This window comes from Chenopodium quinoa, unplaced genomic scaffold (genome assembly GCF_001683475.1).
Source record: "Chenopodium quinoa cultivar QQ74 unplaced genomic scaffold, ASM168347v1, whole genome shotgun sequence".
NCBI lineage: Eukaryota > Viridiplantae > Streptophyta > Magnoliopsida > Caryophyllales > Amaranthaceae > Chenopodium > Chenopodium quinoa.
The window spans coordinates 1,438,076-1,460,196 of NW_018745523.1; the positions used below are offsets into that span (position 1 = coordinate 1,438,076).

Genomic DNA, 22,121 nt, shown 5'->3' on the forward strand with positions numbered 1-22,121 from the left:
AATACACTGAAACATATTGCAGAAATTCTTAGTATGACGTACCAACTACTCCGTATGTATAAAATTTTTCATTGAGTTAATGAATTGTTGATCACAATTCTCAGCATGCAAAAATAGGGCAAAATATCTAAGTTAAATATGAATATTTTATACGGAGTATTAGAAAAATGTTTATGTATTTTGTGTAACCGTATCAATGTGTCATCGATACTTTAAAATTATACTCGTATTTGTTAGACATAATCAACCGTTCGTCATTAAACATCTCTTACTAGGTATAAAAACTTGATTGATTGAGTTTTGTTTAGACACTAAAATATTACAATGAATGCATCGTTCACTTTCGTGTGTTTTGTGTGCGGCTGACCACATCATGCATGTAGCAGCTTGTAAAATAGCAAGGTAACACCTGTAACACTAATTACCAAGTTCCCCTGTAATCATGACCGAATAATTAACCTCTATAACACTAATTACCAAGTTCCCCTGTAATCATGACCGAATAATTAACCTCTATAACACTAATCAAGTAACCCTATAACACTGATGAAATAACTCCTATAACACTAACCAAGTAATCCCTATAAAAATTGGCCAGCCACATGAAGTAACCTTCATAACTTCATGATGATGACCGTCGCATATTAAAGTTGGTGTTTTTCCTTTATGGGAGACCAACATGTAGATTTTTTTTTTTGACTAGAACATGTAGAATTTTATAAGCCTTAATATAATTCCCCCCTGTATATACTTTTTTTTTGTGAGGGAAATTCCCTGTATAAACTTAATTGACTGCTGACTTATGAAATCATTAATTAAGTAGTAATTGGTGCAAGCTTAGCTAATTATGTTCAATACTTCATGCTAACATGTGCTTATAACTATATTTGTCTAACTGCTAATCAATATCTAGCTTATTAACCTTCACACCAACTAATTAATTCACGTTAATATATACGCCGACTTTTTATAACTTATAAGTTTATTTTCACAAATCACAAGTCTTAGAGCAACTCCAATGGCAAGCTAATTGTCAAATTAGCTTGTCATACCACATAAGTTTTTAAGCTAATTGTCATTTTAGCTCCAATGGCTAGCTAATATCTTACTATTAAAATGGACCAAACCTCCTTAATTTTTGTTGTTAAATTTCATTTTATTTATTCTAATTTGTTATATTTTAGAAGTTTTTTTCCAAGCAAATTAGCTTGACACTAGCTAATTGCATTTTCTAGCTCCAATGGTTAATCGAGTAGTTAGGGATTAATATGTTGCAAGCAAGTCCCTAGCTAAGTAGCTAGTACAACCATTGGAGTTTGTCCTTGATTAATGCATTAAATGAAGAAGATTTGGTGAGTTTACTATAGGAAAATATAAGGTAGTAAGGGTTGTGAAATTATGCAAGACAAAATTATGTGAAATTGTGAATTACAAGTACTTTGTGATATTTTGTTTGACTTGTCGTGTCTAAACTTATTTTATTATAACCTTATGAAATTACGGAAACAATTTAAATTCATTTAATTAGTAACAATTTATTTATGTATGCAATAGTCTTTAAAAATCTACTTCAATTTGTATGTTGTTTAAACTGTATGAAATAATTAAGCGCAAGGGCTTGGGAAAAAATGACAATTTATAACTTATTTAGATGAAGAAGGTACTTTATGTTTGCTATGAAAAAGCAACCATGTTTCTATGTTTTAGTTTACTAAGAGATTGGAACATTCATCAGCATTTTGTGGACCTCTCATGTGGAACAATCTCATCTACTAAAATTCATAGAACTTGTTCTAATAATTTATGCCGAAGATGTAGTCATTAGTGTACGTTCATGCATCAATCATCTAAATATCATTATTTCAGATCTAATCACAAACTCAATTAAGTACACACAAAGGCAAATATTCAATTATTTTCCCTTACTTCAAGATTTAAAAAGACTAAAATCCAACATCTCAATTTACCCTTGCACCAAAAACAATTCACCCTATATATTCATCATTCGTATTATTAAAAAAAAAAATTATATTTTTGCATTATTCACAATATCTTTTTCTCCTCTAGAAATTGGGGAATTAAAAAAAATCCGTCTTTTATACTTCTTTTAGCAACTAACAAGAGAAGAAATGTCCTAAATTACCCTTCAATGACAAATATAGTTATATTGGTAATGACACAATAGATACATTGTTTCTTGATAGAATTATTAAAAAATTAGCCGGACTCTTTTCCTGTCTTGATTTATTGGTAACATATCAAATATGGAACAAAAAGATCAAAAGTTTCTGTAAAGAAGTCAAAGAACTTCTTAAAAAAAAATGATATGGAGTACATTCTAATTTGTATAGTATACCCAAATTTTAATTGTGAAAAGACAAATGAGGAAATAGACAACAAAGTTTTATTAAACAACCATGGAAACTACAATAGCCCCCAAGGCCAAAACTCCTGAAACCAGTCTCTCCCCTGCACCCGTCCCCGGTGGCGGAGCCGAATCACCGAAACTTGAACCCGATGGCGAACCGGCAGGAGATCCTCCAGGAGCTCCAGCACCAGTCAAGCTAAGCTTCAACACGGCATTACGATTGGCCGGCTCCATTGCATGCTTTCCTATGCCATCTTTCATCATAGGTCCGACCTGCCACACCGTGTTGACCGTTGACTCACCCTTGGGTATGACCCACGTGCCGAACACGGTGATCTTGCCGGAAGTCTCCTCGGCAGAGAGGGAGCTAACATTGTAAGAAATAGGTCCCTTCTTGATGTCATGATAATCACGTAGGTCATATGTGTCTACGGTTACTGAGTCCTTTCCCTTGTGAGCTACGAGTACTTGGGCACCTTTCATGCCCGGGGCCGTAGGGTTCAAGCCCCATCCAACCCAACCATCGGGTTGTGGGGGCGAGGCCGTGAAGGCCATGGAGAGGGAGGACTTGGAGGTGTCATAAGTCCAATGTAGGACTGCATCTAGGGTGGGGAGATCATTGCAATTTTCAAAGGTAACGTTGGAGGAGAGTTTAAGTGATTTACATGTGGTTTGAGAGAATGCAGGGTGGATGAAGAGAGAGAACAGAGAAAGTGAGAAAATAATGTAGATTGAGGAAGACATTTTGTGATAGAATTGCAAGGAAAAACTAGGATAGTTTTTGGGGGTTTATATAGAAGAAAAGAATGTTAGGTACAGTTGATTTCATATGATTTTTATTACTATACAAGAAGATTGACTCTGAATAAAATAAGGAAATCATGGAATTTCACTTAATTTAGAGATTTTGTGAATTATTACAAGGATGGTCCGTTAATTTTGGGCTTAATTAACAAACAGAATAGTAATAAAAACGATTTGTATTACCTTATATATTATTGGATAACCAAGTATACATTGGTGTCAAACGTGTAAATCTTTTATTTCAATGGCTAAAGTTGATTTGTAGCTAAAGAAAGCAAAATGATTCATGCAAAAATTTTATTCTCTTTATAGTGTTTTATGTATAATACGGAGTAATAAATTACATAATTATTTGTTCAAAAAAAAAAAATACTAATAATTATAGACATTATTTGAGATTTTTCTTTTAGTACCCCACATGTGCTAACACTTCCTTCCATTATTCCTTGTTCCTTCCTAGAATCCTAGTTGAAAATTAAAAAATGTCACAATGTCCTACAAAAAAGCTACACTTTGCTTGTTTTTCTCTCGAAAGATAATCCGTCCCTCATACTACATACTTCGTATAACATTAAGGCATAGAGAACCACAAAGGCCAAATATTGTAGATGACATTTGATCCTAAATCTAGAAGAGTACCACGGAATGACATAAAATTTGCAATAATAGTTATGATTCACAAATCACAATACATAACTTCGTAATAATTTATCAACTGATCATTGCCTTCAAAAGACATCAACCAAATTCAAACCATAAATTATATACTTAACTATGCTTTAATTTCTCTTTCCACCCTTACTATGAAGGCAATCTTTTTTAAGCTTTTTTTCAGTTTTTTGGATATTGCTTTACTGCTAAATTAGGGTGGCCGTCTTTATGTATGTTACCAGTATAGCCGGTTTAATACGAAGTATGTATTATAGAATTGCCATATCTCTAACAAAACCCAAATACATTATTGTATCTACACGAATCCATTGCTAAGGTAAAAAAAAATAAAACTACAGCAACGAAAAAAAAGGTTAATTTAATGAAATCAAAACACATTCAGCCACAAAAGGCTTGATATATTTCTGATATGTTGCAATTGATCAATATATCTTGATATATTTCTGATATATCAATCATTCAGCAACAAAAGGCTTGATATATTCAATCATTCTTGATATATTTCTAAATATGTTGCAATTGATCAATATATCTTGAAGATTTATTCATCCAACAACATTACAATCAGTCATTCTTGATACATTGATACTGGTCAATATCCTGATGATTACAATCCAGTTATTCCTGATATGTTGTGATTAATCTACATCTCGAAGATTATACGAGTAAATTCCCACTAGATGGCCACATCAAAACACATTCAGCCACAAAAGGCTTTAGTCTTCCCAATTTATAGCTAAAATAAACCACTTACTGGACGTCTGGACAACAATATCAGACTCAATAAAATGGTGTGTTCAGGAATGGAAAACACTAAACAATGTACTACAACCAGTGAATTAAGTCAATATTCATAAATGTGGAAGTATGAAAGCGCCAACCCTTGCAGTAACCATCTCACTTTACCAAAAACATGGGAAAATTCACTTTTCAGTCTTCACTAATTAAGTACATGGCTACTGTAACAATTCTTAGAAGCTGAAGTTAGCCAAATATTTATACTTTTCTTCAGGCACTACTAAATCTTGGACCAGTAATTACACAGAGCTGATAGGGCAAAGGGGCTCGAATTATAATTTTGGGTGGGAAAAACCAAGCCGTGACTCACATGAACATGTTCCGCAGGCAAAAATTGAAAAATAAAAGTGCCTCATCTTGCCAAGCATACCTGCTGGTACTTTCAAGCTGGGAGAAATGATTCCAAGATCAACTTTGTTTGAGAAGGGTGGAGTATGTCAACAATCATATACATGTATTTCCACTGATTGTCTTCCTTGTCTTTGAACATCTCACAATAGACTTTTCCATTCCCACTAGGACCACGAATATAAAAATTCACCTGTATCAAGAACATAGCAATAAAGTTGATCGAATTAGTGTTTCTTCTAATTCAAAAAAGCCCGCATTAATTTTTATTTTGTTACTTTGTTATTCTTTGGGGGAAGGGAAAAAGTAAGACAGGGGTTGAATGAGTTTACAAGAAGTAACTAACGTGTATCATGCATGACCATCAGAAAATCACAAAACAAATAACTAGCATTCCCTCCCGCTGGAAGTATCTACTCTTCTTCAAAAACATGCATGCAAAGATAGTGCATAAGTGAACATGGTCAAAAGACACGACAAGCACTTGTTAATCCACAGATCTTTTTACAGTGTACAATCTATGCAAAAACAGCGTGATATTGCAATCTACGCTCAAAGTGCATGTGAAATGTAACAATTGTAACCCTAACCATAATAAAATTTTAAAAATTCCCAAGTGTAACCATGAGGTTGAATAGTCTGACTCTAAATGCTACAATGCTATTCCGCTACAAAGTAGAATTTTGAATGAAGAAAAATTATCAATCCTACAACATATACCGTATTGTTCATGAAACTTTAAATTAATTTGAGCTTCCTATTATCATAACTGAAACTCGCTAAATCTCTATACAAGCATCAGAAGTTCCCTCAAAATTTCATTTACTCCAACATATTCAGAAAGAATTCACATAGAAATAATCAAGATTGAACATTATATAGATATTTACTTTCTTGAAAAATGGGATGAATATAGAAGTAATCTTTTTTATTTTATTTTTTTTTCTTTCCTGAAAACTGGGATGGAAACTGTTTTCTTTAACTTTAAAAATGATACTCTTTGTCAAAAAAAAAAAAATGATACTCCCACCGTCCTGAATTAGCAGCAACGCTTTGGCCAGCACACGATTTTTGGCACTTTAACTGACTGTATGATATTGCATGGTAGCTGACAATAAAGATTTTTTTTTTATTTAAATAGTTAGTGAGAAAATGATTCATTAGTTCTTGAGGGTGTGAGTGAGGAGTTTCTTGTTTATAATGCTATTATAGAAATTAAGCGGTCTCAACGTAAGACAAAAATAATAAGAAATGGAGAGTTCATGCCTTAAATAGAAGTATTGCAAGTAATTTGGGATGATTTTACAAAGAGAGTGACGCAAGTAATTTAAGATGGATGGGGTATTTAGAAAAGATGAGAATAAGCAGTCTTCTTGTCCTTCACATTAGACTCAAACACATTATAGAGTAACATTAGTAAATAGAAGTGTAAAATGTGGGGGGCCTTCAAAGGTGGCTTCTGCTGCAAACTCTTACAAAGGCAAAAACTAGAACAATAATCCAGTAATCATTAGAAAGATGAACAGCAGAAGCCAGTGGGAGACATCAAAACCAGAAAATAAAACCCAAGTATTACAAGTTGATAACTGATGGCTTATTTTTGCAAAAGGTACTGCAAAACCCGTACCTGATTTCTTACAGCCTTACAGGAGAGGGGTCCAACTCTATACAGACAAAATCCTTCACCTAAATTTAACATCTGAAACTACATATTCCTTGATTGAAAGAAAGTTTTCTACTCATACTGTATAAGTTGCAAATGTGGGAAAGAATTGGCCTAGAGTGGTACATACTAAGATAGCATAGAGGTCCTCTGGGAGTCAGCAAAGAAAAACACACTTAATTGAACAATGCTCATATTTACAGCATCTATCGATGCCTCTTCTGTCCACAACATACCATGCAGATATATTAATCTCATAACTAAGACAGCATTACTGGTGAAATAACATATTACAATTAATTTATTTATGCAGCTCCTAATTGCCGATCATCAAGTCACTTCCTCACATAACCTCTTTGACTTGCAAGAGAGAATTAATGCCCCACCCCCACCTCCAAATAATGAAATAAGAGAAGCTGGTTAAAGCAAATACTTGCACCGACATGAATAGAAGTCACACAACAGAAAAACGGAAGCAATGTTATTGTTATAAAGTATAAAATTACCTCAATATGTTCCACCCCATGTTCATCAGTCCATACTCTATGTGGAATCCTTTGGCGAGCAGCACGATTCCTGCTCTCCTGGCCATATCCTTTAACAGGTGATCCAATCCTCACTCTGACCTGAAATAGGCAACTTTTAACTTATTTTAGCATGTCTCAGAAAGTATAAGCATCTTGTAGAGAATAACAATTAAAGTTTTAAGCTAAAAAGTCTTTATAATCGTTGAAAGGCAAGTAACCGTACAATAAAAAGAAAGGTTATGACACAATTATTCTATTAGTGCATTTGCTTTGGTCATGGGTTGGGTTGTGATTCCCACAATAAAGCTACCAAAAAAGAAGGAAAACTCTAACCTTTGTTTTGCTAATGCTAATTGACACAAAACTTCTCAGGAAAGCAAAGCTCGTAAAATTAAAATTAGAGCCTCAAATAGAGTAAAACAAACCAATTAAGACATCTCTTGGAGTGCTTGTATCAGCTATCAAGAGTCAAGACTCTAAGACAATCATATGGTCATGCTACAGGAATATTACACCTTACTCAAATAATGGCTGTGGATGAGGGAGAGACATTGAACATCCTTTCTCCACTTTCCATTTACCTAACTAGATCAACTTTTAAAAGACTAAAACAGCAAGCAATAGATAAACAACTTTATTCTTTCTTCAATATTGCAACAATTGAATTTTAAATTAGTTGACAAACTTCCTTTGATCAACTCTGATATTTACAACAGGAAAAAGCTAGTCATGTGGGATATTGTAAGAATTGTCTTGATGTATACTTCCCAAATGCTTTTTAATTTTGTAACAATTGAAGATATTGATGCCTTGATGATTAAAGTTGTATGTTGGGTGCATAAAGCTCCAAATGTTGCATATTGCAATATTAAAGGAATAGATGATATCTTGCAAGATAGGTACATGCATACCAGAAAAAAATTTGTAAAATAGAAATTAATATCTAACCTGACTATCATTCTGAATCCTATCCAATGCCTTGTTAAATACTTTGTACCTATAACAGATCATAAACTCATAAACAAAATGACAGAAAATGTATTTACTAATTTAAAATTAGTAGGAAGTGCAAGAGTGTATACTCTTTTGGTTCAAATATTAATTCTTTAAAGACACCATATGCGGCAACAGCAGCTATTCCAAGGCCTGCAAGAATCACGATGCTGTAGGATGCACCCTCCGTAAATGTGACAGGTTTTTCTGGGATATGATAAGTAGGGGAATCAAAAGGATCTTCTACTGTGGATATATCTTTCTTTCCCTGTTGATGATAATATACAAAACACAAGAATTAAAATACAAAACTACTCTCTCAGCTGAACAGATGTATCAGGCAGAGTAGGATTTCTAGTTGATCATTATACATCATGAGTAAACACTTAATACCAAAAAGTCAAATAAGCTGATTGATAGTTCCATGCACATAAATATACAACACCTGATACTAACAGATATTAAACCTGCAACCAATTCAATTTGCATAAAGGATTAATATATTTTTCCCTCATTCTTTAGTAATCACAACAATTATACTTATGCACTATTTATATAGTTCATAAGACATTTTTTTAATTAATATATAGAATGAAAATGTTAACATGTGAAATGTTGTTGGATTAAACTCAACGTATAACTTTTAATACCAAATTAATTTTTATAAATAGATAGATACTTAATGGTATAAATGTTCAAAGTAGTGTGTTGGCCCACGTGAAAGTCAAATTGTTGTGAATATTAACAAACAGAAGAAGTTATAAGTCTCAAAAAATAATTAAGCACAACTCTTTTTCAGAGCCTACATTGCAATTCTGCAACAGATATGTTTAAATTAAAGTTTTTAAGAGCACTAGAAATCTTACATGCCTTCCCCATACCTGCATCTGAATGTTCTAGAATATAAAAGAAAACAGATACGTTCTCATCAACAGCAAAATACCAAATCTTTTCCAAGCCTCACACTTTCTGACCTTGATTCCCAGAAATTCTTTGTAGTTTGTAGCATAATCTCAACCACTATAGTGATTAGTGTCCTCAAAGCACAGCAGTTCACATCAGTGTAGCTAGTATTTGGCATCATACCTTGAGGTACTATGATGACACAAAATGACGAGACCCAACCCAAAAACATACAGTATAGGTTGGCCATCAAAAGGGACACAAGTTAGACTTACCTTCTCCCCCTTTTACTACAAGCCCTAAGAACCTCATTGGCCATCCATCAAACTCCAACTACATAATCCAGTTCCTTCAGATCTAGGGTTCTAGTAGACCTAAGAAATTGCACCCATCAATTAACCAAAGCTAAGAAAAAGATTTACGGTTTACAGTCCTTGAGGAGGGATGAGGCATGTGAGTATCAATATGTGAGTATTATTTTTAATACTACCTCCGTTAACTATTATTTGCAACAAAGGAATATTTTATATCTCACAAATAATACCCCTTTGTTTCAAATAATAGTTAACGGAGGTAGTAATTAATATTTTGAAAATAAAAGGATACAATATGACTATGTCCATTTGTATAAATCACCATAGATTGAAAAAAGAGTAGAAAATGTGTAGTGCAAAAGTCAAATATCGCATCTAAAAATAAACATAGGAAGTACCAAACAAGCTTTTAAACAATAATTAAATCACATGTCCATGGCCTGTGTTTTTACCCTCTAAGTTAACACTTCTAACAATGTCAGAAAATCTTCAATTTAAGAATATTCCAGGTCAAGTGCAAAGGCATTACCCCAGTTGCCAAGTATAAGTATAAGCGTTTGAATTTTTACAGTGATACGTCAAACCATTAATTTATACTTATATCAATAGCCAGAGTGGTTTGATTATGTTTGCATATAATATGTGATAGAATTTGAGAAAATCTTGCTTGCACTAAAAATAGAATTATATAGACACAGACATACAAAATAATCAAGAGAAATTCAAATGTTCACCCCCAAGATTAAGGGTATTTACACAATAATACACACCTCTGTTTGTTTCTGTCGAGATGACTCTGAAGCAGATGCAAAGGATCTGTAGATGGACGAAGTTGCTTGAAACATTCTGCGGTTTTCACAGAGCTGGTTGGTAATTCCAGTGTTCAATGAAGCCAACGAGTATGCCTGACCTAACATGACATTTCAACATAGATTATCAGAGGCTCAGAGTAATCAGACAGAAAGTGTATATGAATAACAACGAAAATTCTCAATCCCACATATCACGATCAGATTCACTATAAACTCAAAGGCAGTAATCTTTTTTTTTTTTTTTTTTAATTTTTTTTAGAAAGGCAGTAATCATGTAATAAACAACATTCTACTCACTTCATGAATCATAATTTATATTAAAACTCTCTTAACAGCAATCCCTCAATTTTTCATCACATTGAGACAGCAGGATTTGAAGGAAAAAAGCATGCACTTTAAGGTCTTTAACACATATGGTTGTATCATGAAAAGATTTCAATTTGAAGTTATAAGAATTGAAACTAATAGCTCATATAAAATTCATATTGAGTATTCAAGTATACTCAGAATGCTGGAAGGTATAACCTAGAGAGGAAAGAACACTTATGAAGTCCTTATCTCCTACTATGATCTCAGTTCCTCTAACCCAAGAATAGCAGGAAAGAATGACTATTAAGAAATTGAACTAATAGACAGAAAATCCTCATTCGCTATAGTGTGAATGTGATGTAAAAACATATAAAGCATGAACCCTACCTAAGATACTCATACTGACAACTCCTAGAGAAATATAAGGGAATGCTCTTTGCTGAGAACCCCAAATCACAGCAAAACAATAAAATGAAAAGGAAAATAGATAATTAGAGAATTCCGTGTGACAGAGAGTCAAAGAGACAAAGGAATATTTACCTTGTTAACACTGCAATTTAAAATAAATTCATATTGAAATCCTAGGGTTCAGAGAACCTGTAGAGCTTGCCCTTATAATTTAAATCTTACCAGATATCCTTTTTTTTTTTTTTGGCAGGCTGTCCTTGTGAGAATACCATTAAAATTGAACCAATGAGGTTACCCATTCCACAACAATTGCACAAATGTTGACTAAATTAAATCTTGATTAATGATGCCACTTTGCGAAAAATAAGTAGAAGATATAGACATATTTAAACCAAAATAATAGTGGGAAAGAAATAATATAAGATTAATATAACAACTTTATAGCCAATATGGACAACTAATATAATTTGTTGTAAATGTCATATAATGAGGAAAAAGAAATGAATTTGTACTTTTACAAGAACATGTAATGTCTATAGTAGTAAACTTACACTCCAAAAAACACTTTGCTTTTTTCATATATGTTTTAATGTAAAGTAACTTGTGTTACTTAGGGCTTATTTTGATTCACTGAACTGAGCTGAATTATTAATGTTAAGATTCGGTATTTTTTTTGTCTCCTAGACCCATGACAAAAACATTTATGAATCCATAGCCAACTCTTGACCTTGCAACTAGTCCATTTACGCCAATGTACACATCAATATTTAAAAATAGGATGATGGGTATCGGTGGTAAAAAAATTACACCTTTAAGTTAAATAGGCATCAAATATTTCAAATATATAACGATAAATTTGAGAAAACAAACATTCAAACATCATATTATAGTTTCTACCCAACCCCCTCCCCCCCCCCCCCCAAAAAAAAAAAAAAAGGAGAAAAAAGATAATTAGATCCTATTCCATTTTTTCACAAACCTTTCATGTTAGCTGCAGTTTCTTCATTAATTGCAGAATTGGACCCAAAATACCTATTAAAAGAGACACACATCGTTAGATGTCTTCAGGCTATCCCACAGTGTAGAATCAACTAGAAAGTGAAACAAACGGCAGTTTATGACAATGGTTCAGAAATTTATACGATTCAACTCCACAACATATATTCTATTGCAAACTTTAATAAGAAATCGAATTGTTTTTATTCAGTATAAGAAGATGACCAATAGCGAGGCTTCATTACATAGTTCAAAATCATACAAAAAGGTTCTTACAGAAAGATAAATCCATCCCAAACCAGATCATGACTCGTGATCCTACGAACAAAAACACAAAATATGCAATGTTTGGGAAAGGTTAGAATCCAAATGAAGAGTTCGGAGGGCTGGTGAGGATTTGGTTGAAAATTTAAAAAGTTCAAAGACTTGTAGAAAATTAAGTAAATTCCAAAGTATGAAAATTAGATGAGTTGCTGAAGGTTTGGCCAGTTATTATTTGAAACACAAAATTCGCGACTAACTGATAACAGTGATAAGTAATGATATCCTCTTCATTGCTCATTGATAGACTAATGCTGAACCTAATTAGTCCATTTAGGGGCACTACACTAGTTTCAATTTAGCTTCCTAAATTCGAAGTTTCATATCATAACGCAATCAAGAAATCAAACATAAGAATTTCCAAGTATCATCAATTGAAAGAAAAATTAGAACAGAAAGTAAATAAATTGGATTGAAGATCACGCCAATTGTAATGATCAAAGTTGAGCCTAAAACCCTAACAATTTCTCAACACAAATTAATTCCTAACTCATACTAAATCCATTGACACCTAAAATTCTTCATACATAAAAAAAAAAAATAATCCAAATATTCCGCCATTAATAAGAAATTAATCAGAAGAAGAAAGAAGAACAAACCTAAAGGGTTGAGTTGCGCGCGAGAAGGTCGGGAGAAGCGGAGTGCGGCGAATTGGTGATGATGATGAGGAAGAGAAGATGCGGTTGAGGGAGGAGAGAGAATCGGAGTGTCGTCGAAGTGAAGAAAGAGACCTTGTTAACCTTGACGCCATTGTTATGGCTTTGATTGTTGAAGAGAGAGAAAGAGAGGAGAAATTTGGAGGTTGAAGATGAATGAGGGTTTTTGTTGGGGGGTTTACATGAGAAATTTTGATGACTGAGAAAGAGAGAATCAGAGAATCTGGGTCTGGTACTCTGGTTTCGTTTAGGTCCGCTTCGAAAGTCCGGCCCATGTAGAATCCAACCCAAACTCAAACCGATACCTGACTCGAATCATATCCGCATGCAACCCCAATTGATTCGAACCCAAACCGAGTGTTAGCTAACCCGTAATTGATCTGACCCGAATGACTCGTTTGCAATACTCCTCCAACCTTTTTTGCCTCGGTTTATATATACGGAGTATGGGTCAAATTTTTTAAAACTTTGACTATGTCTCGTTAATTTCTTTATTTTAATTTAACTATTTTGATTTATTAAATTAAAATTATGATATTGAAAATTGCTGCAATTCATGACATAGTATTTGAAAAAAAAAAACTCGCTTGGTTTTATTTACTTTAATTATTTTTGTTGCTTTGATTAATAGTACAGAGTATCATGTTAGGATTTTTTTTATTATTTTTGTTTCTTCCAACAATTATTTTGTTAGATGCTCTTCATGAGACATATGATTTTTATTAATTTACTTGTTTAGTCACAGTATTGTTTATTAATCAAGACTGATATTGGGAAATCACGCATAATACAATGTGTTAGGATTCAGGAATCCATTATTAATGTGGAAATAACCTAAATTTCGAAATCTATTATTAATGTGGAAATAATAAAAGACTAAAATACCCTTATTTAATTATAACTCAATATCCCATTTCAACTAAACCGTAAAATTCAACTTAAAAAAAAATTCTCCATTTCTACGATTCTACCTCTACTAATCCCATGAGATTTTGCTAATCCCACAATTATTTGCTAGTCCCACAAAATTTACACTTATCTTCCTTCCTAGCTAAGGTAATTTATATGTATAATTTCGTTTGTATATATATATATATATATATATATATATATATATATATATATATATATACATATATATATATATATATATATATATATAAGATTTCCAGTTGGTTTCCTGAATTCAGACATTTGTGGTGTTTAATTTATATTAAGGCTAGGTAGTGTGGTGTTTAATTTGCTATATTTAATTGCTTTATTATACATGTTGTCCAAACTGTAAACTAAGGCATGGTTATAAATATGTAGTTGGAGATGCATGGGATGTTGGCCAGCAAATGCCAACAGCTCCTTTGGAATTGGCAGCTCCTTATTTCTGTGACAACTGCTTGGCAAAAAAATTTGCCTATGAACCCCCCAAATTTTGCTGTAGTGGTGGGGAGGTGTGATTGTTTATAATCAGCTTCCTCCTAAGATTATTAGACTGTTCACTGCAAAAGATGAAATCGCTGACCATTTTCAAACATATGCGCGTTTATATAATAATATGTTTGCTTTCAATTCTTTGGGGGGTGCATTGGAATCACAATAAAAAAAAGGGTGTATATGCTTTTAAATTACATGGGAAGCTATACCATTTTGTGCCTGACTTGTTACCTGATGGCACCCAGCCACAGTTCCTTCAACTTTACTTTTATGATTCTCAGCATGAGGCTAAGCACCGACTTGACCTCTTCCCAGAGCTCCAGGCAGATGTTATTGCAATTCTGATGGAAGTTATGTCGCATAACCCTTATGCCAAATTTTTTAAATCTCTGAGGGATATTAATGTCTCAGCTGAAACTGTGATTACCCTCAACAAAGACCCTACTTTGGATCAGCGGGTGTACAATGCTCCGACATCTGACGAGGTGGCTGCTATATGGACTGATGCCAGTGCATCCCATGAACAAAGTACTCCTCACATCACAGTGTACGGGAAATCTACTAAGAGCCACCGTATAATGCATTACTATGGTTGCTATGACCCTCTGCAGTACCCTTTATTATTTCCTCGTGGTGATTGTGGTTGGCACCATGGCCTTCTAAAAATGTCTTCTTGTGGGCAGATTCATGATCAGAGCTTTGTAGTCACAGTCGCTGCAGATGGGGATGATGATGCTGCTGCTGCTGCATTGCTACAAGGAGATGATCCATGTAAGATTTTTAGTATTCTTTGTTGCATGCATAGCTAATATACATACATTGCCAATAAAATTTATAACCAATTAGATGGGTGATATAGTTAATTTTTTGTTGCATATTGTTGTCTCAGATGCTACTAATGGCAAACGGGGTAGGTTTATTTCTGCTAGGGAGTATTATGCCTATCGTTTCCAAATACGGATTGGTAATTATCTGCTAAGAGCAGGACGACTGTTTTTGCAATTCATTGTGGACATGTATGTGAAGATTGAAAATACGCGCTTGGATTTTTTCCGGAAAAACCAAAAAAAAAATAAGGGCTGAATTATATCAAGGTGTTGTTGATACATTTGATGGTGGGGAAACAAATGCTTCTAATGTTGGGCACTCAGTTATATTGCCCCCCACGTTCCTTGGGTGTCCTAGGGATTTGAGCAGGAGGTACCTTAATGCAATTACTCTTGTGCAAAGGTTTGGCAAGCCTGACCTCTTTGTGACTATGACTTGCAATCCCAACTGGCCAGAAATTAAAGCAGAACTTGCTCCTGGTGAAAAGGCTTAAGACCGGCCTGATTTAGTTGCGCGTGTTTTCAGGGCAAAACTTATTGCACTGAAAAAGAAGATTACAGAAGAAAATGTCTTTGGTGAAGTGGCCACTTTCATTTATGTTGTGGAGTTTCAGAAGCGTGGCCTTCCACATGTACATATGCTGATTACACTGAAACAAGGGTATAAAATCAAGGAACCAGCCTTGTATGACAAGTTTACTTGTGCTGAGATTCCTAGCAATGACAACCCTCACTTGCGTAAAATTGTTCTTCTCCATATGATGCATGGCCCTTGTGGTAAGGACGATCCTAGCTGCTCCTGCATGAACAAGAAAGGGTTTGAAGGAAAGTGTAAATATGGTTACCCAAAAGCATACAACGACACAACCACCAACAATGATAGTGGTTACCCTGCTTACCGCAGGCGCTTTACTGGTGAATCTATTCGAATTAGGGGGAGAAGGCTAGACAACCAATGGGTGATCCCCTACAATCCTTACTTGTCAGCGCTCTTTGATTGTCATCTTAATGTGGAGATTTGCTCCACAATTCAAGCTGTGAAGTATTTGTATAAATATGTCTACAAAGGGCATGATAGATGTTCTTTCAGTGTAACAGAAACAGGCGTGAGGCAACCTGTTGATGAGATTAAACAATTTCAGTCAGGTCGTTGGGTCTCTCCTTGTGAAGCTGCTTGGAGGATCTTTTCATTTGATCTTTATGAGATGCATCCGCCTGTACTGTTGATGCAGGTGCACTTGCCAAACCATCATTCTGTTAGGTTTAATGCTACTGACCAACTAGAGGATGTAGTTGCTGACAGTAGAAGGGCCAGAACGTCGTTAACTGAGTTTTTCAAAATGAATGCTGCATTTCCAGACAAGCCAAAATATCTGTATTCTGAATTTTCTGAACATAATGTGTGGCATCCTTCTTCTAAGACATGGACAAAACGTTCTATTGGTGTTGTCGTTAGCAGATTAGCCTTTGTTTCTCCATCTGAAGGGGAGAGATATTTTCTCCGTCTTCTCTTAACGCATGTAAGGGGTCCCACATCATTTGAAGACCTGCGTACTGTTAATGGGTTTCTCTGTGCTACATTCCAAGAAGCTGTTGTTATGTTGGGTCTACTTAGTGAAGATGATGATGTGGAAAAGTGTATGGATGAAGCTGCTACTGCACAAATGCCACGGGCATTACGAAGGCTATTTGCAACACTGCTTATTTTTGGTAATCCGCGTGATCCTTTAGCACTATGGCATAAATACTACACCGCTCTTTGTGAAGACTACAACTACTCATTCAGAGGTGAGGAACAAAAAGTTAAAGCAATAACAGTTCGGGAAGTGGAGCGATATTTAGAAGAGATGGGCAAGACATTACAAGATTTTGGGTTGGAGTCTTTAGTCGTTCCTGCTGATGAAGCGCTTACCAGGACTAAAGATATTGCAGATGCATTAGACGCACCTATACCTAATGAATATGTTGAATCAATTGCTACGTTAAACATCAAGCAACATGAGGCTTTCACTGCAATTATGAGCAAGGTCAACAGTGAAGAATCGGGAGTCTTTTTCATCGATGGTCCTGGGGGCACGGGTAAAACTTACCTTTATTGTGCTCTCTATGCTGCCATTAGACAGATGGGAAAGATAGTGCTTCCTACATCAACATCAGGCATAGTTGCATCAAATATGGTCACGGGTTGGACAACTCACTCGCGTTTTAAACTTCCTCTAGACCACACCGTGTCAATGGCTTGCAATGTATCTAAGCAAAGTGGCCTTGCAGACCTATTAAAAGTGAGCTCTTTGATAATTTGGGATGAAGCTTCGATGGATTTGAAACAAAATATTGAATCTCTTGATTTGTTGCTTAGAGATTTATGTGAGGAAGAACAACCATTTGGCGGTAAAGTAGTTGTTTTTGGAGGAGATTTTCGGCAAGTTTTGCCTGTTGTGCCTAAGAAATCTCAGAAAGAAGCAGTGGAAGCAAGTTTAGTTTCTTCTCATTTATGGAAATACTTTACGCGTATTAGGCTAAGTGAAAACATGCGTGCATGGTCAGACCCATTGTTCTCTGATTTCTTGTTGGCTCTTGGAAATGGTGAGCTCTAGGAAACAGAAACTGGAAACATCCAAATCCCTGAAGAGCTCCTTATCCCATTTGAAGAAGAAGGTGTTTCCTTGCCACACCTTATTAAAGAGGTGTTCCCAGAGCTGTCAAAAGGTCACTTCAGCCCAGAAATTTTCACTGATCGCGCTATACTAACACCTCTTAATGATGATGTTGATGAAATCAACAGCCTCCTTATTGAAAATCACCCCGGTGAAGCAGCAGTGTATAAAAGCTTTGATTCTTTGATTGATGATAGTTGCAACATCTATACAACTGAGTTTTTAAATACTTTATGCCCTGGAGGAATGAGCCCACACTCCTTGGTTCTGAAACAGAACTGTCCTGTAATTTTGCTTCGGAACATAGCTCCAGCTTCAGGCCTATGTAATGGGACTCGACTCATTTGTAAAGCATTCTACCCAAATGTTATCCTATGTATGATCACAACATGCCATCATTCAGGCGAAATGGTATTTTTACCACGTGCTAACCTAAGGCCTTCCTCTTCCAGCCATTACCCATTCAAGTTTGAACGGATACAATTCCCAATTAAGCTGAGCTTTGCCATGACTATAAACAAAGCTCAAGGCCAAACTCTGAACAAGGTTGGGATTTATTTACGGCGTCATTGTTTTTCTCATGGCCAGCTTTATGTTGGGCTATCTAGAGCACGGAAATCAAGCCAAGTAAGAGTGATAAGTAAGCCTGTTAATGAAAAACAAGATGTAGATGGTGTAAGGAATGTTGTGTCTTTTGATATACTATACAAGGCTGGGATCATATCTGAAAAATCTTCAAAGGTCAGTTTTCCAGGACAATTCCTAACTATTTATGCTTAATGTACACTTATGCTTAAGCAGTCACACATAACATAATACTTATCTACTTGAATGCAGGCTCTAAAAAATGATTTATGAGTTAATGCTGCAGCTTTTCAGCAGTATATTACCAACAAAGATACAATGAGGTGAGTTTTAAAGGGTCACTCAATTAATATCTTCAATGTGCATTTGCTTATGGTTCCTAAATATGATTAAGCTTCTGATGCAGGGTTTTTCTACCAAAGGGGCAATCTGGATACATTTCTTCTCCCAGCCTTTTGTACTTCCTGCAGTAGCATTAGCAAAATGCACTAAACCTCAAATTACTTGTAGGAAGAATTGTTGGAAGGTATATTGACAAATTTAGACTTTCATGTTGAAAATTTTGTAATGTGATATTATGTCAGTGGTAATTGCTTATCCAGCTCTATTTATAAAGTCCATTTCATATGCTTTTACATAAATATATTTCCAATTTAAACTTGAAATTGTTGATTGTTAAGTGTTAGTATGTTACAGCTTATAAAATTTGGATATATAAAGTTAACACTTCAGAAAACCTTAGACAATATCAGACAAAGAGGCATGCTAAAAGCAAAGCTCTTTGGCTACTAGCACAAACATAGTCCAACTTAATGAAACCATTATAAGCAATGTCTATGGCATGTAGTCCAGCAAAGTAAAGCAGATTAGAACCCATTGAAACAACCTAGGCTATTCAAACGTGTGTAAATGTTACAATACCATTAACCATATGAACGTAATATTGAATTTTAAAAGGAGGGTTGCCAAAGGGTCTATTGGCATAATCAAATATTATTTTATTTTACCTATTTAGAACTACTTATAAAATCTATTTTGATTGCCTGTAGAGAATTTTGTTCTTAGTTTTAAGGTTAGGATTATTGATTGTTCAGTGTTACATGCAGCTCTCATCCAGATAACATTGATAAAGAGGCCTCCTAAGAGCAAGTCTATTTATAAGCAATATAAAAACAGCCCACACAGTATTGCAAAAAAATATATAAAAAAAGTATAGAATTTGCTTTAACCCAACAAATAAAGGTGAACACAATTGTAACAAAAAAGAAGAGATTCCAGCTCCCAATGTTCAATAATAAAACAGGTTTCACAGGTGCTTATAAATCACAGAAAAAGCTATGCTTACAACTTCTGAAAAATAAATAAATAAATAAATAAGGCTGTAATGGGAAGCAAGCAGATGATAGCAACTAATAATTCCTTATCTCAATGCACATTAGTTTAGTAGCTACCAATTAATGCTTAAATCACTAGAATAGATGTGCTTATTCCTATCACAATAAAAAGCACAATCAAATCGTTCTACTTCTTTTGTTTTACCTAAGTATCACTTCCCTATGTCTACAAAATATAGACCCATTGTTTTACCTGCTGGTTAATAGTCATTGCTTGGCTATATATTTGGGTATATACAAAGCACTCTCTCATTACTATCACCTGCATTCTCTGGAGAAAAGAAGAAACAAGGGAAAATTACTGAGGAACTCCATTGAAGGTACTTCTTTACCTCTTCATTTAGAATTTAATGCTTACCTGAATTCTTTTATTATGCTAGCATAAGTTTGGTATAATATAGTAATTATTTTGCGTATTTTGAGCATTGCATTTATAAATCAGTTGCTTAATTATATGCCACATCTTTACTATTATGCATACATTAAGAGAAGAATATAAGTTTATAACCACCACAAGTCCACAATGATAAATAGATAATCAGCACAAAAGAAATAGGAAGAATAAATGACCATTTCAGTAGTAAAATAAATACTCCATCATAATATATACTTATTTGACTTAATTAATATGGTCTTGTACTTTTGAACATTGCAGTCTATGTAGTCTCCAAATGAAATTAAATATTCCTCTACTGATTCTTATTTCATAAGAATCACACCCTTAAACTGTAATTTCAATGGTGCTTAAATTATAAATATGTAATTTTTTGTACTCATGTCCTGTTACTCCTACCAAGGCATTAATATTGTACAATGTGTTCTTTTAGAGTATGCTCATGGTTAATCAGTTAGGACCTAATACCATCTATTATTGTTAGGTAAATAAAACAAACAGTACTTACTTAGATAGCAACATGTTAATTCTTATAATCAACTAATCTTATGCTATAGTTCCCTGCAGAAAGATTTAGACTTAGGAAAAATTTGTCTATTCTTGATTACTTACAAGCCTAAACTAATAATATATTCAACACAATGTGTAGATGAAGCCTGAATATACTCCCATTGGCAATTTGACTCCACAAACTAAGGCATACAAAGTTCGGGCAAGAGTAATTGAGAAGGCAGAACCAAAGCTATCTCCTAACAAAACTCTGTATCAATGGCTAAAGCTAGAGGACAGTGAGGTTTGTTGCAAATACTGCTATTTTATTTTGGGTTAGAATTCTGTACAAGTTGTTTATAAGACAACCCAAACTAGATTTAATTATTTTTGTTATTCTTATTGCTTAAGGGAAATCGCATTCGTGGAACTTTGTTTGAAAATGAAGTTCATAGCTTCAAGGGAATTCTTGAGCTAGGCAGGGAGTATGAAATTGCAAATTCTCCACTAAGAGCCGTTGATGATAAATGGAAAACAAGGGAATATGACTGCCAGATGACCTTTGGAGGGAACACATCTATCCAGCCCCTTCAATCTGAAGCAGGACCTGTGCTTCCTAAGTACACTCCAATTGCTTCTATTCCGCGCACCAGCTCTAAGAGTGAACGCTTCGGTATCTACTTAACTGCTTCTGCTTAAGTGCTACTGCTTAAGTAATTTTATATACTATTGCCCTGCTACCCTTACTTTAATTTGTTGCTTGTAGATGTCATTGGAGTAATTCTATACATGGAGCAAGTTAGGCAGGTCAAGACTGCATCAGGGGCTTCAATGGATGTTCGTGAGATTGTGATCGCTGATGATAGGTATATTCTTACACATAGATATTTAATTACTAACACACATTCCTCATTAGTTGACCCAATTGAAATGGTAGTCTATAGTATAATACTTGAACAACCTATTGTTTTGAACATGCTTATTTTGCTCCATTTAGATTCAAAGCATAAATATTATTAAAAGTGTGGATTTGAAAAGCAAAATGCTTCGCTTATATAATTCGTACATGCAAATATTATTAAAAGTGTGGATTTGGAAATCAAAATAAATTTACTAAACTCTCATGCAGATGTGGGTTTCACTATTTATGCTCACACTTTTTTGCTTCAATAAACCCCTAATTTAATAATTAACATGCAGTATATATCAACCTCTAATACTTTCTCTTTGGGGAGGGCTTGCTATTGATGGCTGCGAAAAATTAGCTGCTTGGGCATCAATCCCACTCATTGCTGGTTTTACCTACATGCGCCCAACAGCTCACAAGGGTAAGAGGTTCTACTGCACTTCTATTTTTTAGGGTGACACTAAATAGGTTCCTATGATAACACTTCAGAAAATTCCTGAAACCACAGGCTTCTCACTATCATCCTCTATGTCTACATCAATCATACT

At 34.5% G+C, this 22,121-nt stretch overlaps 2 protein-coding genes across 2 annotated transcripts; both read right to left on the reverse strand.

Moving 5' to 3' along the window:
- Positions 1-1,668: 1,668 nt before the first annotated feature.
- Positions 1,669-3,203, reverse strand: LOC110715405 (auxin-induced in root cultures protein 12-like). The gene has a single exon (XM_021893988.1). The coding sequence runs from the start codon at positions 3,110-3,112 to the stop codon at positions 2,408-2,410; it is 705 nt and encodes a 234-aa protein (XP_021749680.1). The 5' UTR covers positions 3,113-3,203; the 3' UTR covers positions 1,669-2,407.
- Positions 3,204-4,324: 1,121 nt separating this feature from the next.
- On the reverse strand, positions 4,325-13,110 carry LOC110715396 (probable mitochondrial import inner membrane translocase subunit TIM21). Its single transcript, XM_021893981.1, has 7 exons — positions 12,836-13,110; positions 11,899-11,951; positions 10,161-10,300; positions 8,263-8,441; positions 8,129-8,177; positions 7,160-7,279; positions 4,325-5,183 (listed from the first exon to the last, which is right to left on the reverse strand). Exons 1-7 carry the CDS (start codon positions 12,985-12,987, stop codon positions 5,025-5,027), a joined length of 852 nt encoding a protein of 283 aa, XP_021749673.1. The 5' UTR covers positions 12,988-13,110; the 3' UTR covers positions 4,325-5,024.
- Between the last annotated feature and the right edge of the window lie 9,011 nt (positions 13,111-22,121).